Consider the following 15,617-nt stretch of genomic DNA (forward strand, 5'->3'; position numbering starts at 1 on the left):
GGCGGCGCTGCGGCGCCGGGCTGAGGGGGCGCTGAGGCGGCGTTATGGCGGCGCGCTGAGCGCTGAGGGGATCATGGCGCAGCCCCCGCCGTTCCCCGCCCGCCTCCCGCCGCCTTTCCGCGCCTTCCCGCCGCCCTTCCCCGGCCCCCCTGCCCGCCCCGCGCCCTTCCCGGTGGGGCCGGCGGCGCCCCCGCCCTTCCTCCTGCCGCCGCCCGCCGGCCCTGTAGTTGAGGCCGGGCCGCGCTTCCCGCCGGGCGGCCCCTACTTGGCGGCGGCCCCGCCGCGGGTCGGGGCCGAGGAGGAGGCGGCGGCGCAGCGGCAGCAGGACGAGCTGTGGCTGTCGCAGTTCCTGGGCCGCCGGCGCGCCGCTCCCCCTCCGCCGCCGCCGCCCACCGCCGCCAACCCCAGCAGCGCCCGGGCCGTGGCGGTAGCGGCGCTGGGGCGGGTGGCCCGGGTGGCCGCGCTGTGCCGGGCCCTGCGGCGGAGCGAGGCCGAGGGCGACGGGCCGGGCTGGGCCCGGGCGCGGGAGGAGGCGGAGGCGGCGCTGCGGGAGCTGCGGGAGGTCGTGCGGCCCCTGCGGGAGCCCGGATACCGCGAGGAGCTGCGCAGGAAGGCAGAGAGGGCGAGGAAGAGGAGGCTGCGCCTGCAGCGGAGGAAGCTCGAGGCCAGGGCGGCCAAGGAGGAGGCGGTGGCCCGGGCCGCCGAGCGGGAGGCCAAGATCGACCAATGGCGGGCCAAGTGCATCCAGGAGGTGGAGGAGAAGAACCGGGTACGGCCCCGAGCGCCTGGTCCTGCCTGCCCCGGGGGCTCCTGAGTGTCGCTCCGTTTGCAGGGTGGGATGACCAGCCAGTAATGGGGTCGCAGTGGTCTGTGCCTGCCCCACACCCGGCTTAGGGCCCCGCGGGTCAGTGGGTGCCACCGGGGTGCTGCATGACTTCAGCTTTCTTGGAGACATGCCCTTTCCAAGGTCTGCAGCCCTGCTTCTTCCTTGAGAGCCTTGGTGGGCATCTCAGCTTTGCCATGCTCATGTCCTAGCCCTTGACAGTTGAGATTTAAGTTGTTTCTGAACTGCTGGAGGTTTTCCTTTCTGGTCCCAAGTGTCAGCCTGCCCACGCTGCTCACAGCTGCCCTGTGGTGCTCAGCACCATTTCAGTATCCATCAGCCTTGCCTGCTGCTCTCATCCTTCTAAAGCTTGTTGTTTGCAAGCTTTTGGGTCTCACCCAGAAGTAAAATGTCTCCAAAGCAATAAAACCACCTTAAATTAGCCTTCCTGGGAAGTGCTGTAGGCACTTCGGTTGGTTTTTGTGTTGGTTTTTGGCCAAAGAGCTCCCATTCTGCTGGTCTGCTGCTGGGATGGTCCAGAGCAGCTGCTGAGGAAGGGTTTGTGGTCAGATTGTGGCAGGTTAATGGTCTTTAATTGCAGAGCTGTGGAATTGAGGTTGTTTCTGTTCATTGTTAATGTTTTCCCTAAACTTATGTGGTTAAAGGCTATCAGGCTTTATGAGTTCATTAGCCATCCTGGAAGTGTTCAAAAACATGGATGTGGCACTTGAGGACATGGTTTAGTGGTGAGCATGGTGGTGGTGCTGATTTGACAGTTGGACTCGCTGACCTTAAAGGTCTTTCCCAACCTTAAAGATTCCGTGATCCCATGATTTGGTCCAAATTTATGAGTCCCACAGCACTCTTTTTTGTTTTCTGAAAACTGTGGTGTTTTAGCCTGTTTTTCTTAAAAAGGCAAGGCTGGATGGTTGACTCGTAGCTGTTGCTGAGAAGTAACTGATCTCCAGTGCTTCAATCATCTCTTGGAAAATACCACTTGATTCTTGTCCTCAAGGGGATATTTCACACATGATGTCTGTTTTTGTCTCTCACAGGAACGAGAGCTTAAGGCCGCTGCTGACAGTGTCTTGTCTGAAGTACGGAAGAAACAAGCAGACACCAAGAGGATGGTGGATGTCCTGTGTGGGCTGGAAAAGCTTCGGAAACTGAGAAAAGAGGCTGCTGCCAGAAAAGGTGAATTACAAGATTTTCACCCAACTTTTTTTATTGCACACCCAGGAAATAAGATGTTGAGGGTGCCCTGTGCTGACTAGCAAGGTGCAGCTTCAAAAAGCTGTGTCTTTGTAGTGGATTTTAGTTACGAGAATAGCTGTAAAATGCTGAATTCACAAGTGGTTGTGTTCCTGTTTTTCCAAGCTTGCTCTCGATAGAACAATTATTCCAATAAGAATTCCAGCTGTTAACAAGGTTAAGCTCATGTTTCTCTGAGATTTTGCCAGCTCTGCTCTCAAGTCTGATAACTAATCCTCTTCTGAATCTGAAAACTTAAAATCACTTCTCTTTCTCTTCAGGTGTTTGTCCACCCCCCTCAGCAGATGAAGCATTTGAAACTCAGGTGGAGAGTCTGAAAACGTTGCTCAAAACTCGCACAGAGCTGTATGAGGCTGAGGAGAGAGCATTAAGGGTTATGCTAGAAGGAGAACAGGAGGAGGAAAGAAAGAGGGAAATGGAAAAGAAACAGAAGAAGGAAAGGGAAAAACTACTACAGCAGAAACTGGAAATGGATTCCAAGCTGTTTGGGGATCCAGGTAAATTCTACGTGCCATACTTAGAAGTGTTTTTCCACACCACACCCGCATCTCACAGACACTGAGGTTTGAAATGTAGGCACAGAACTAGTTGAGAAAGAAATCATCCACTGGAGTAATTTATGGTCTGAGAAGAAGGTGGAATAAACATAGTGTGCTCTTAACACCTGTGGTGTAAGAGGAACAGCTCAGCTGATCAGTGTAGACTGCAGCACATCTCAAGCTGATTTCATACTGTTTTGCAAGAGGGGGTTGTAGATTAAGCTGAATAGAGGCTAAATAGAATAGATTGAAGACTTTCAGCACCCAACAGATGCTTTAGTCTGGTGATTCAGTGCAACTCAGGTAATCTGTATAGATTCAGTGTCCATTTGTTCCCTTTCTTTAGAAGATAGAGGCAGGAAAAGTTTTGATAGTCTTGGCTTTCCTCTGACAGCTCTGGTACAGACCAGGAGACGAGTAACATGTAACTAGTCCCTAATATATTACATAGGGACCTGATTTCAAGTTACAGCTGGGCACTAGCAAATGACTTAGCAAATTTGGGGCTTCTAAGACTCACTAGAATCAAAGGTTTTTCTGGATTATTGAACAATTTCTGTTTCTGTGTTTTCACAGCTGAATTCCCACTCGCCCATCTGTTGCAGCCCTTCAGAGACTACTACTTACAAGCTGAGCATTCTGTAGCAGCTCTTATCCAGATCAGGTAAAAATCTTTATTTTTTTGTCAAAGATGACAAATACTGTTTGTTGAGATTGTAAAATCAGCATCCCTTTTGGTTTGTCAACTTCCAAATTTGGTTATGCAATAGTTTGTACTGGTTTTTTTCAAGCTTTTTGCTTGAGTCATATCCAACAGATGCCCATGTGAGACAGAGTGCACTTCATGCATACCTATTGCATTTAACAGCAGTACAGTTGATTTTTACGTTTGTCTTTTGACAGACAAGTTTCAGAGTACAATTTATAGTGGTTTGTGTATCGATCAGTGTGGAAAAACACTTCTGTGGGTATATTATAAATCTTACCAGCTGTCCTCTCAACACTCTCTGTTAAAGGCATGAATGGGATCAGTACTTGGTGCCAGCTGACCACCCCGAAGGAAGCTGCATCCCTCCAGGATGGGTTCTCCCCAGTCTCCCCACCAATGACACTTGGGCCACTGCTGTCAGATGATTTAGTAATAAATTGTGTTAACGTTGGAGGATTGTTTCATTAAAATTACATGTGTTAAATATGAGAGGGCCCGAAGAGGAAGTCTCATCCTCTCTTTCAGCAGCCAGGTACTGGAAAGTCTTTACTGGAATGTCTTGAAGAAAAGTTTTAAGAACTGTTTTTGCTGTCTGACTGTGCAGGGAGATATCTGAGCAAGCCCAGAGCTGCCAGGGCTCTCGTGGTGTGGAATTACAGTCCCGCTGCGAGTTTTTGTTAAATCTGAGTCTTAATAAAGGAACATTGCTGACAGTGGTATTTGTGCCAGTATTAACATCCTATTTTTAGTGGCTTTTATCTTTATAGAAGATGATGAAATCTCCAGAAATAAAGAAATACTAAAATATATATCTACCCCATTAGTAAACATATTATTCTTCTTAAATGAAGCATGTCAAGTATCACTGTCAAAATAGTTCCTGTATTTTTGGGTGTAGAAACAACTCTATTACAAGTTTGAAGTACAAACAAGACAAGGTTTTTCAAGGTTGATTAAAGCAGCTGTTGACATTTTACTTTTGTGGACTAAAACTGGTACCACAACATGGAAAAAATTCCCAGCTGTGGTGAAATAGGTCAGACAGCCATGTGAATAGACACAAATTTGATGAATAAGCCTGCTGGAAAAAAAACCAATAAAATCTGAAGTCTGTCCTACTGTAATTGTTTTGCCTATATAGCTATTTTTGTATAAGGACACATCATGTCTGTAATATTTGATTACAAAACACAGCTCTATTTTGTAAGTTGTTTTTTTTGTGCAGAATAAATAGAGAAAAATGGATTTTTTTTTTTCCATTTGAAGCACTTTTACAACGAGGGAGAGATTTGTTTGAATACTTGGCATCAAATACGACTCCAACATAGAGAGAATTGCTGGGAAAAGGTTTGTGTGAAGGAACCCTCCTGCAAGGTGACAGAGGCATCCGACATCAAAGCCATCCGTGTTCTGGACAGTTTGCTTGTGACAGTGATGGGCCATATGGATTTGGGGCTTTGCTGGGCTATGCAGATGGTCGTGGCACCTTTCCAGAGCTGCAGACCTGATTCTTGCTTAGCCCCAGTGTGTGGGAATCGAGTTAATCTCTCCAGTGCTTTTCCCCTTGGCGTCACAACAGCGCGTCATCCATGGAGGAGGCGACGTCATGGCCTAAATTCCACACCTGGGCCTTATGTGATATGTTAATAGTTTATTGGCTGAAGCTTTGCACTGGTTTCTGTTAGTAAGAGCACACAACCTAGTAGTTTTTAACAGAATTACTGTGAGTGCAGAAGTTTGCAGTTCTTGCTCACCTGCAGCACCCCAAAATACAGATTACCAGGAAGTCCTTTGGAGGTGGAGTTCTGATTTCCTCCTCCATACATCCCCCTGTCACTTCCAGCATCTCGGTATTCCAGACCCAAGGCTGAGTCAGATCCTGGGGAGTCTTCCCTGATGAAAATGCACAAGTTCAAAAATAAAAACAATTGCATGAAAACAATACAACTCCAACACTTCCAGTTCAGGAAGCTTAGTGACCGGAGGATGCTCTGCTTAAACAATTAGGCTCCTTATCCCGTCAGTGCGTCTGAGGGACAAGCCAACCACTTAAGCTACGATTATCTTAAAACTGTCCAAGTCAGCTGCTTGTCTGACACTGCAGGAATTTAAAGAGCTGAGCAGTAGATAAGCAGGCAGTGGAGCAGCAGCCCTGTTCTCCCTGCCCTGCGAGGAGAGCTCCATGAGTTCGTCTGACGGTAAGGATAACTTCATCTTATTAATAAACACAGGGGGTGAAAATGCCAGGGGATGATCTACCTTTAGGTATATTTCCATCCCTCAAACTTTCTGTGGTTTGCTTTGTGTATTTGTTCTTGTCTAGCAATGTATGCATTAAAATATTTTATATCTTTAGTGGGGAAGATAGAGAGGAATGTTTAAAATCTCAACTCATAAAATATGTGGAGACAGAGTATTCTTAAAAATTGTTGTCTTCATGTTGAAGAGTCAGATTTGTCTGAGTATGGTATTTCCTACTGTCTTTAAGTTTTAAAAAATTACTATAGTCCAGAAGAAGACAGGGGTTGGCTGTGTGTTTCCAAGACTCCTTTGCATCCTATTCCTCCGCTGGTCCCGCTGCAGTTCAGGTTTCTCATGTTAAGGCACATCCTCTTCCTGATGTGAGCTGATTCATGCACTGGCCAGTGTCTGTGATGTGAAAGTGGGCAGGGCTGGTGTGGGGTACAAGCTCAGAGACCTTCTAGGAGTTGCCTTCTGGTGTGAGTTGGTGTTTAGGACTGACCATCTTTTATTCTTGTCTAGTAGCGGTTTTCTTGTCATCACACCCACCCCAAAGGACTTCTTGTTTTCTAAACTGGGAATTAACACTTGTGGGTGCCTTTCTTAGAGAACAGTATTTATGCAGTGAAATACAGCAGGTACCATCTTCATATTTTCTTCATCCTCATACCTGAAAGTGGCATTTGAACCCAAGTGAAGCCATTCTGGGTAACAGATGTCGAGACACAACTTTCCTTTGCACCGTGTACACAGGGATTTTGGAAAGAGTCAGTTTACAGCATAAGCTGCAGAGAGGGTCTGTCACCCTTGCACACAGGGGCCGTGCTCGGAGCTGCAGAAAGCTGGGGAAGGTGGTTTTGCCTGCAGGTCTTTTCATGTGTTGTCTTTGTCCGCGCTGACGTGGATTGTCCCTTAGGCTGAACCCTCTTAGGCTGGAGCAGATGGTCTGGCTCCGTGAGGGCTCCCCACACGTTGCCTGTGTCGTGTGTTAGTGGCAGGACATGTGCAGGAGCACAAAGCTCGTTAGGGGCTCTGCTTGGGCAGAGGTATTAAAGGCTCCTGGCGTAAGCAGGCAAGAGACAACCCTGTTGTCATTCTGATAATGACCAGCTGAGTTGCACTGAGTGATTGTGTGTGTCACTCATGTCTGTTTGTGGTCTGGAAACAATTTGTTAGTCCTCTGCCAACATAAGAAACTACTTTGAATCCCATTTCCCCTTATAGACTCTTATTTTTGCATTAAACATGTGGTTTTTTCATCCTTGTATACATTCATCTAAATATTTCCTTTTTGTGGAGTGTTTATCCTCGTTGTCAAAAAAGCTGTTTTAAAAGGAAAAAAGGACTGTGAGAAGCACTTAGGGATGTCACACACATATTTACAGTGTGTCCTGAGGATGGGATGTCACACAAGTATTTACTGTGTGTCCTGAGGATGACTGCTGAGGACTTTGGGATGAGCAGGCACAGGCTGTGGGTGCCAGGACTCGTGGGGAGATGAGCCACCAACTCTTAGCAGTTGATAATCTGTAAAAGAAATAATTTTGCAGGCTGTCATCACTGGGAAGCTCAAGGCTTCATGCAGCAAGTAGAGGCTTTTTACTAAATTGAGACATCTGTAGAGAGCTGATGGTTACACTATTGCAGTAATATTTTCCGTGCCACCATTCCCAATTCATCAGAAATTTTTGTCTCCCCTGCTCTAAAACCATCACCACACTTAAAATGAGTAGATGGTTCCTAAAAGCTAATCTGGCCTTAAAATGGCTTGTTTGACATCCCCCTAACTGTTAAGTTTGCCTCATGCACCAGCCTCCTGGCCTGGCTCCTGATAAGCTGCTGTGGTGCCAGAGAGGATGTCCTCACTGCAGCTCCCTCCTCCCTCAGGATGCTCCCTGTGATGGCTTAGCAGCACATGGCTGTGTGCATGAGCTCTGTCACCACAGGTTACACAGGGAGAGGAGACCTGCAAGGTGTTCTCCTTGGCTGTGGTTTCTCCCTCTGTAACTGGAAAAAGTGCTCAGTGTGTCCCCAGCTCAGAGAAGGGATCATGCAAAGGGCAGCAGAGGGAGGGAGAGGCAGGAGGGATGGGAAACAGCAGGGCATGCATGGAGGTGGAAGTGAAGAAAAATGCTCAGGATCTCTGCCAAAGAAAGCTGTAAGCTTGGTCAGGTCCTGCTGGCTCAAGCTGAGAATAGCAAAGGTTAGTTCAGACAAATCTTCCCAGTGTCAATAAATAAGATTTTGCTCATCTGGGCAATGCACACAGTGGTTTTTACTTGGCTGGCTCTTGAAAAAGCTCATCTTCCTCTCCTTCCACCCAAGTTAAGAGGTGCGAGTCCCGCCTTTTACAGTTCTGTTTCCTCCCTTCCTCCAGCAGCAAGAAATCAGGCAGGAGTGATGAGCTACCTGGATGAAGTTCCCTTCAGGATGGCCCTGAGCCTCGACGGGGACTCAGGGGGAGAAATCCCCTTAATCACCACCCCGGACATCGAGGTCCCCGACTGCACCGACATCCTCATGAGCACCATGGTGAGTCCACACCCAGATCACTGCTGGGGGATGCTCAGAGGGATGTCAGTGGTGCTTTCCTTTTCTTAGGAGAGAAGGGGCACATCCTAGTTGATCTCCTCTTACTCGACTGGTTTGCAGCAGTATTGGGAGGAGAGGATGATTTGTGATATGTGGAACTGAGGAAGGAGTTGTTTTGGGGTTATCTTTTAAAAATCCTGTCCAAGCAGGAGGCTTGGGTCTTTCTGGCATAGGAGGACAAACTTCTGCTCTGGGGTTGTTTTCTACTTTGGAATTATCACTGTCTCATTTATTAATAATATTTATTAAATATCAATAATTTTAACAGATATAAGCAGGCAACATTACCTGTACTGACAGCATATGCAAAATTTATATATGTATGTAAGTTTTTATATATATACACATATTTATACATGTATATAAATTTTTATATATATATGTATATAAAGTATCCCGTGTTTCTCCCTAGTTGGGATGCATTGATGCTCCCCGCCAAGGCCAAGCAAGATTGTGCTGCTGCTTCAGGCTGATCCTTCTGGAGGGACGTGGGGGTGTTTTCCTTAGGGAGGCTGTTTTGGGTCCACAGATGACCCAAGTGGCAGGAGCAGTAAAAACAGCATTCCTGGGCTGTGAATGTACTTGCCTGCCTGTCCGGAGGAGACCTTGTTTGGAGAGCTCTGGGACGGGCAAGGCTTGTTTGTTCCAGGAAAATCCTCAGATTTCAGTCACAAACAAGCTTATATTTTAAGACAGACTATGTGGAAATGACAACTCTGTTTGGGGACCAGCCGAGCCCCTGGCGCCACAAGAGACTCCCATGGCTGGTCCTGCTGCTGCCTGAGGTGGCATCACCCTCCTTGGTGGCTCCAGAGCCCCTGTGCTTGAAGTGCCACTAATGAGAGCCACAAACAAACTCTGCCACCACCCTGAGGGCAGCCTGTGGCTGGATGCAGTGCCTCTCTGCAGCTGCCTAAAATTGGGATGCCCACATCCCCTGTCTGCACCCTCCCACCTTCCACAGCAGTCAAAGTGACACAAAACCACCTCTAAGTATAAAACACTTCTCAAAAGAATTGTAGGTACAACTCACAATAGTAATAACTTTATACAGGGACTTTTTTCAAGTGTAAATTTGGGGATTCCCTATAGGGATGAGGCTGGCACAGCCCAATCCTACAGCCAGCCCTGATCAGGGAAGTAGGATCTGATATGAGAAGGCTGCAGCCCTTAAGCTGCCTTGCAGAGTGAGTGGTTTGCTCGGTGCCAGGTGGTCTGGTTTCAGGTGTCCTCACCAGCTGCCTCTCGCTCTTCCACAGCACGACTTCTCCCTGGAAAGGAAAGTGCTTTACTGGGTCGAAGTGGCCTCTCAGCAGCAAACCTGCCGGCACCGGGTCACCTCCGAGGTCGTCCCCACGGCCCCGCCGTGCTGGCTGCTGCTGGTGGACCCCGCCCACAGCTACGGGGGCCGGGCGCGGGACGCGGCGGTGCGGCGATCCATCAGCATGAGCGCCGCCGACACCTCCTACGGGCACGCCAGGGGCAGGGCGGGCCTGTCCGACACCGAGAGCGAGACCTGGCACTCGGAGGAGGGCGACTACTCGGACGATGAGTACTCCTCGACCTCCCTGGAGGAGAATGACAAGGATGAAAAGCTCCTCTCCAGGAGGAGAAGCTCTGGGAGAAGTGTGGCTTCACGTCTCAGCTTTTACCAGACTCGACCAAAGACATCACCTGGCTTGCTGGAGCCCTCACCAGAGAACAATGTCCACAGCCCAGCCAGCCCGGACCCTAGCAAGCAGAGAAGATCCATGGTGATATTTAACAACATGAAGAATGAGCTGGAGGCAGCCAGGAGGAAGCTGGCTGCTCTGGTGCATCCTTTGAACAGAGCTGCCACGGGGGGCAGGGGCATCCCGGTGCCACGGCTGCTCCCACAGTGTCCCGGCACCAACCGTGGTGTCAAGTACGGGCCAGCCCAGGACGTGTCCCAGCTGGGGACCTTGGTGCCAACTCCTCCAGCCACACCTGCACCAATCCCACCCATCAAGCGGCACAAACCCACAGTGCCGGTGAGCTGCTGCCTTTGCTTGGTGCTGAGAGAGGAGGGAGGCGGAGGGCATTGAATTGGTCTCATTTGGGCAGCAAAATGGACTCAAAATGAGACTTCAGGAACACTGGACCCATGAGAAATTACTGATGAGTTTTCATAAGAAGTGAAGGCAGGGTTTCTTTTTTCCTCTGAGGTTGTGCATGTTTACTTGCTCTGTCCTAGTCAAAACACCCCTGTTTTTCCAAACAAGCAGGATCTTATTTGATTATCAATTGAAACACTAAAAAAAAAAAAGAGTGAAATAACAGAGGTTTTCCCCTCTTTTCTCTCTATTACCCCCCTCTTACAGATGTAGGTGGGGTTTATAGGGAAATGCTCCTTTACAGCCATCATATCTTTTCTAGGAAACTTTGGACTTCATAGTCCTATTAAAAATACAAATCATTGGTGAAAGAGTGATATGACAAGATGGAGTAAATATCACTCTGTCACCTTGAATCTGAATTGCACCATGTTTTTTGAGAAATCACATCTCATCCAGCTACTTGAGAGATTTTAGGAGATGAATTACTGAAAAGCTACAATTAAAACCATTGGACACATGAATGACCAGGTTATTTATAGGCAGTTGTACTAGACATGGGGTAATTAAGGAAAGATTAAATGCCTGTGTGTATTTGTACATCACCCAGCCTGAGCACTCTTTGATCTGATCTGTATCTATAGCTGAGCCTGGATTTAATTAAATCCAGTCTCCTTTGATGCCCATTGGATGTTTCATGTATAGGAATTTTCCTCTTCTGGAGACAGCAAGGTAACTGCCGGTGTTCAAAAGCGTTGCTTCAGCCTGGGTGTTTGACATCATCCCATGAGCTGGAGCAATAAGACTCTCTTCTGTTTTTTCCTTGCAGTCCCTCAGCCCCTACACCTGCCTCCCCCCTGCCTGCACGCCTGGGAGACCCCTCAGCTCCCTCAGATCCCAGCCGGATTCCTCGGCTGACCTGCTCTCCGCTCTGAGCCAAGAGGAGCGAGACCTCATCGAGCCCGTCATAGCCCTGGGCTACCCCACGCACAAAGCCATCCTCACCCTCCAGAAGACGGGAAGGCAAAGCTTAAGTCAGGTTGGTGGAGCTGGTGCGGCACCGCGGGAAACCTTGGGTAAAGGAAAACTTGATTTTCCTGGAGAAAGGAATGGCTGTCTTGTTTGAGGTGGATTTCTGATTGCCTTGGCTCTCCCACTTTGGTGTCAGACCACAGCTGACAGGCTTTTCCATGAGATCACACTTTTGCTGTAATAAAATAGCAATGAGTCGCCCTCAGCTTTTCAGCATGTAATCACGGCTGGTTTCGTTATCTGTTCAATCTGTTGTGTGGAGCTTCATGTCCTTCTGAGGTACAAATTTTGCCCCCATACATGGAAACTTTTTGCATATCATTTTTTCCCGGCTGTTGGATTTGTGTGATGATTACCATGGTTTATCCTGTCAGAGCAGGACTGTACGAATACCGCAAAGATTTGGCTGGGCTCTCTCCAAAACACAACTCCCTGCCTTGCAGCAAGCAGGGAATCCATGCAAGCATTGCAACGGGGTCCCAGAACTTTTTTCCTGAGGAACCCTCTATAATAACCTGGAATTTATTGAAAACAATTAACATACAGACTCTTCCTACCCCTGGTGTCTGAGTACATCCTTGCCTGCAGTGCTGCATCTCCATTCCTGAGGTCTCTGCTTGTGCAGATAGTGGTCCACAGTGGTCCAAGGGGGCCTTGGAGCATCTATGACATGAGGGATGATGCTGGCTCTGACTCCCTTGGCCAAGCTTGGAGCTGGACCTGCCCATCCCAGCAGAGGATTTTAGGGCTAAATTACCCAAGTAACTCTTGCAGAAAGAGAAGGGGCTTAATTGAAACTCAGCAAGAGGGATGTCCATGAAGCTGTCATGCCAGGGAGCAGGAGCAGATCCTGGCAGAGGCACGAGCAGGCACAGTGCCAAGCAGCCTGTGCTGGGTGCCAGTCTCCTTCCCATTCCCCTGGGAACTGCCTGTGCTGTGTGGGCCAGCTCCCACCCGCCTGGTCGGTGCACGAAGCTACTCTGTGGCTGAGTCATTCTGCAGCTCCCCTCTCCCTCCTGAGTCACCCCGGCTGGACCAGCCCTCCAGACCTCGCTGGTGTTTCAGGAGAGCCGAGGTGGGAAGGGAAGATTGTGTCCTCAATTCATGGAGGTTTCATGCAGGCAGAGGGAGATGGACAGAGCCCAGCCCACATTCTTTGCACAGAGCCGTGAGAGGGTGTCTTGTGGCTTCAAAATGCAGAAACAGTGCATCTTTTTAAGGATGGAAGTGGGTACAGCCTGCTCCCTTCTGTATAAACACTGGGACTCCCATTCCCTGGGAGAAGAGATTCCTGCACCAAAATACAAGGTCTGCCTTATATCCTGTGCCTGCTTCACCAGCAGATTCCATCTTTCCCATTTATGCCCAATGCAACCAAGATAAAACGTAAAGCCTGACCTTTTGTGCATCTCTTACAAGTACAAAACTACCAAATTAGGCTAAACCTTCCTGCAAAATGTGTTCCAACTGAAGTTAAAAAGAAGAGCTGTAGGTGCTCTTCATTGCTTGCTGTGTCACGCAGGGTTTCAGTGTGTGATGACAACAGCTTCAACTCTGAGGATTGATTGTAGTACCAGATGGTAGACAAAAATTGCTCAACTTCTTTGCAGTGTCAACTCAAAACTAGCAAAGCCCACCTTGATAGAGAAGGCAAGTTTGTGGCCTTAAAGAGGCGATTCCTTCTCAGTTTTGGTGAAAGAACTTTTCTGAAAGGCTCAAGCAGGGTTAGTTGCCCTGACGTGCCAGAGGTTCATCATGTTATGGCCAAGGGCTAAACCAAAAATGCAGCATTGCATTTTGCTCAACGATCATTGATCAATTCAAAATGCATCCTTGATCCATGGAGCCCTCGATGTACCTGTGAGCTGAGACATGACAGAGGCTGCAGCTGCTCAGCACCCATCTCCCCAGGCAGCTGTAGGCACAGGGCAACAGCGTTAAAAAACTTCTTGAGGAGAAAATTATAAAAAACATTGAGTTGACAATGGCATCGATTTCATGCTGGGCTTGACCAGGCTGCCAGGACTGTCTGTGTTGTGCCATGAGTGAGCAGCTATTCCTGCCACAACAGAGCAAGAAAATACAGCAATGAGTTGGGGTTGTCACTGGTCAGGTAACGAGGGAAATAAAATCAGGTTAGGAATGCCAGTGACCAGTGACTGTCTCCTCCCTGAGCTGCTCCTTAAGGCTGACATTTCTAAAAATCCTTACTCTGCTGTTCAGCCAAACTAGATCAGCTCAACATTTGAGGGACTTTTTTGCCTTTTTCATGTGTTTTGTGGTCTTTTACTGAGTCCTTCCCCTTGGCTAGGGCAGTGCTGGGGAGGGTGGAGGTCTATGCACTGGTGGATCTGGGGAAGATATGAATCAGTTTGTCCTTGGATGAAGATGGCACAGCTCTGGGGAGACCCATGGGATGTTTTTATTCCCCCTGCTATTGTATAGCTCATTTATTATTGTCTGTCCCATATGTTTTTGGACAGTGAGTGGTTCTCGCGGTATTTAAAAGATACTGCTGGGAATTGTGCTGTCAGCACTCCAAGAACAACGAGGAAAGCCAAAAATAACTGTTTACTTTCAGTAATGGCAGCACACGGGTCTCCCCTGGGGTAGGTTTTGCGCTCGGACCCTGGAGCAAACCCAGGGGTGCCTGAACCCCGGAGCATCAAAGGGATGTGGGGTTGGCTGAGGGGGGACATCCCACGGGGACAGGCTCTGCCTCACCCACAGCCTAGAGGCCATTGCTCTGTATCTCAGAGGTTCAGATGTTTGGTTTGCTCCTCATCCTCCCTCTGCCTTGTTCCCATTCCCACCCTGGGAGGGTGAGGGGGACCAAGATGTTGTCATCTCCCACTGGGAATCATGTGGACAGACAGACCACCCTGGCTGAGCATCAGATGGGAACCAGCAATGGTGGGTTGCTCATGTCCTCCCCATGGTGTGTGCCTGGTTGGTGTCAAGGTGGGCTCCTGTTTGCCCTCACTCCCTGTGCCAGCAAGGCTGGATTAACCTGGTTGTCTTCCTCTGCAGTTCCTGAGCTACCTGGGTGCCTGTGACCGGCTGCTGAAGCAGGGCTACGAGGAAGGGCAGGTGGAGGAGGCCATGGAAATGTTCCAGTACTCGGAGAAAAAGGTCAGAGTGGGATGGCAGAACCCAGCCCTTTGTGCTGTGTCCTCCGGGCTCGCTTTTCCAGCGGGCTGTACCCTTCCCTCCACTTCCACTGCCCCTCATGGGGGTCAGACCCACTGCCCTGCCACCAGCGGGACCCCCATAAGGACCCTCTGGGAAAGGACACCTGCTCCATCCCCATTTCCATCCATCCTCTCACCCTGTTGTGCAGCATGATGCTTGTTCACCTGCTGTGCAGGGAATCCTGTCCCAAGCCCACCAACAGCTGCTCTTGCTCCCTCTCTCCCAGCTCTCCTCCAGGGAGAAAAACTGTGGTGACACACTGGGAATTGGTCTCCATCATCAGTCTCTTCCCGGGTAATGAAGAGCCTGGGGAGGTGAAACTGCTTGAAGTCTGGGCTGGCAGTGTTTGCTGGGATGCCAACAACCCATAGGATTGTCGTGTCACTGCTCATTAGGGCAGTGACAGTGGGGGCTGCCCAGGTGTCAGTGTCAGGGAAGGTTTATTTATTGAGGACACAGCTCTAGGTGATGTCATGGCACTGGGGCCCAGCCTGAGCAAGGAGGGAAGCAGGACAAATGAATTCCAGCTTGTGCTCACTGCCTCTCCCTGCCCTCTTTATAATGCAGACAAACACTGCATGGAATTGATACAAACTTTATAAGGAATAAGTGAAGCTGGAGGCTGACTTTATTAAATATTTCTTATTTAAGAAGTTGAAATGCTACCAGGGGTGTGTGTGTCCTCGGGCTGCTGTTGTGGTGCCCTTTGGCGGTGACAAAACCCAGCCAGGGCGTCTGGCTGCTGCCTTGTCCCACAGCACTGCTTCTGCTGCAACCCCACGATGGATCCATCCATGATAACATCATTCCCCTCTCTTCCTTCTTCCTCCAGGCAGCTGAATTCTTGCATCTGTTGGCTCAGTTTAACGATATGGGTTTCCAGCAAAATGAAATCAAAGAAGTTCTTTTGCTCTGTGGGAATCAGAGGGAGAGGGCACTGGAAGAGCTCGTGATGAAAACCCACTGAGCAGCACCCTGGACCCATCACAGCTTCCCCTCTCCAGACTGCACCAGAAGCACTCAGGTGGTTCTGCTGCTCCATCCCCACCCCTGGAAACAACCCATCACGGACCTTCACAGCTCTTCCTTGGTGTCTCATCTCATTTTATGGACATCCATCATAAGAGTGTTTATCATTCAGG

At 49.2% G+C, this 15,617-nt stretch overlaps 2 protein-coding genes across 4 annotated transcripts; both read left to right on the forward strand.

Moving 5' to 3' along the window:
- Positions 1–18: 18 nt before the first annotated feature.
- Positions 19–4,586, forward strand: PDCD7 (programmed cell death 7). The gene is made up of 5 exons (XM_051797172.1): positions 19–769; positions 1,879–2,017; positions 2,356–2,592; positions 3,211–3,298; positions 3,651–4,586. The coding sequence occupies exons 1-5, from the start codon at positions 74–76 to the stop codon at positions 3,766–3,768; spliced, it is 1,278 nt and encodes a 425-aa protein (XP_051653132.1). The 5' UTR covers positions 19–73; the 3' UTR covers positions 3,769–4,586.
- Positions 3,769–15,443, forward strand: UBAP1L (ubiquitin associated protein 1 like). Of its 3 annotated transcripts, none has more exons than XM_051797169.1 (7): positions 3,769–3,875; positions 4,610–5,541; positions 7,962–8,116; positions 9,436–10,188; positions 11,081–11,290; positions 14,314–14,415; positions 15,308–15,443. In XM_051797169.1, the coding sequence occupies exons 2-7, from the start codon at positions 5,526–5,528 to the stop codon at positions 15,440–15,442; spliced, it is 1,371 nt and encodes a 456-aa protein (XP_051653129.1). In that variant the 5' UTR covers positions 3,769–3,875; positions 4,610–5,525; the 3' UTR covers position 15,443. The 3 variants fall into 3 exon arrangements, with proteins under 3 accessions (XP_051653129.1, XP_051653130.1, XP_051653128.1); XM_051797170.1 differs by having other exon boundaries at positions 4,610–4,690; XM_051797168.1 differs by having other exon boundaries at positions 4,610–8,116.
- Positions 15,444–15,617: the final 174 nt, after the last annotated feature.

Source organism: Manacus candei, unplaced genomic scaffold, assembly GCF_025592945.1.
Source record: "Manacus candei isolate 608988 ecotype Guabito, Panama unplaced genomic scaffold, ASM2559294v1 h1tg000046l, whole genome shotgun sequence".
Lineage (NCBI taxonomy): Eukaryota > Metazoa > Chordata > Aves > Passeriformes > Pipridae > Manacus > Manacus candei.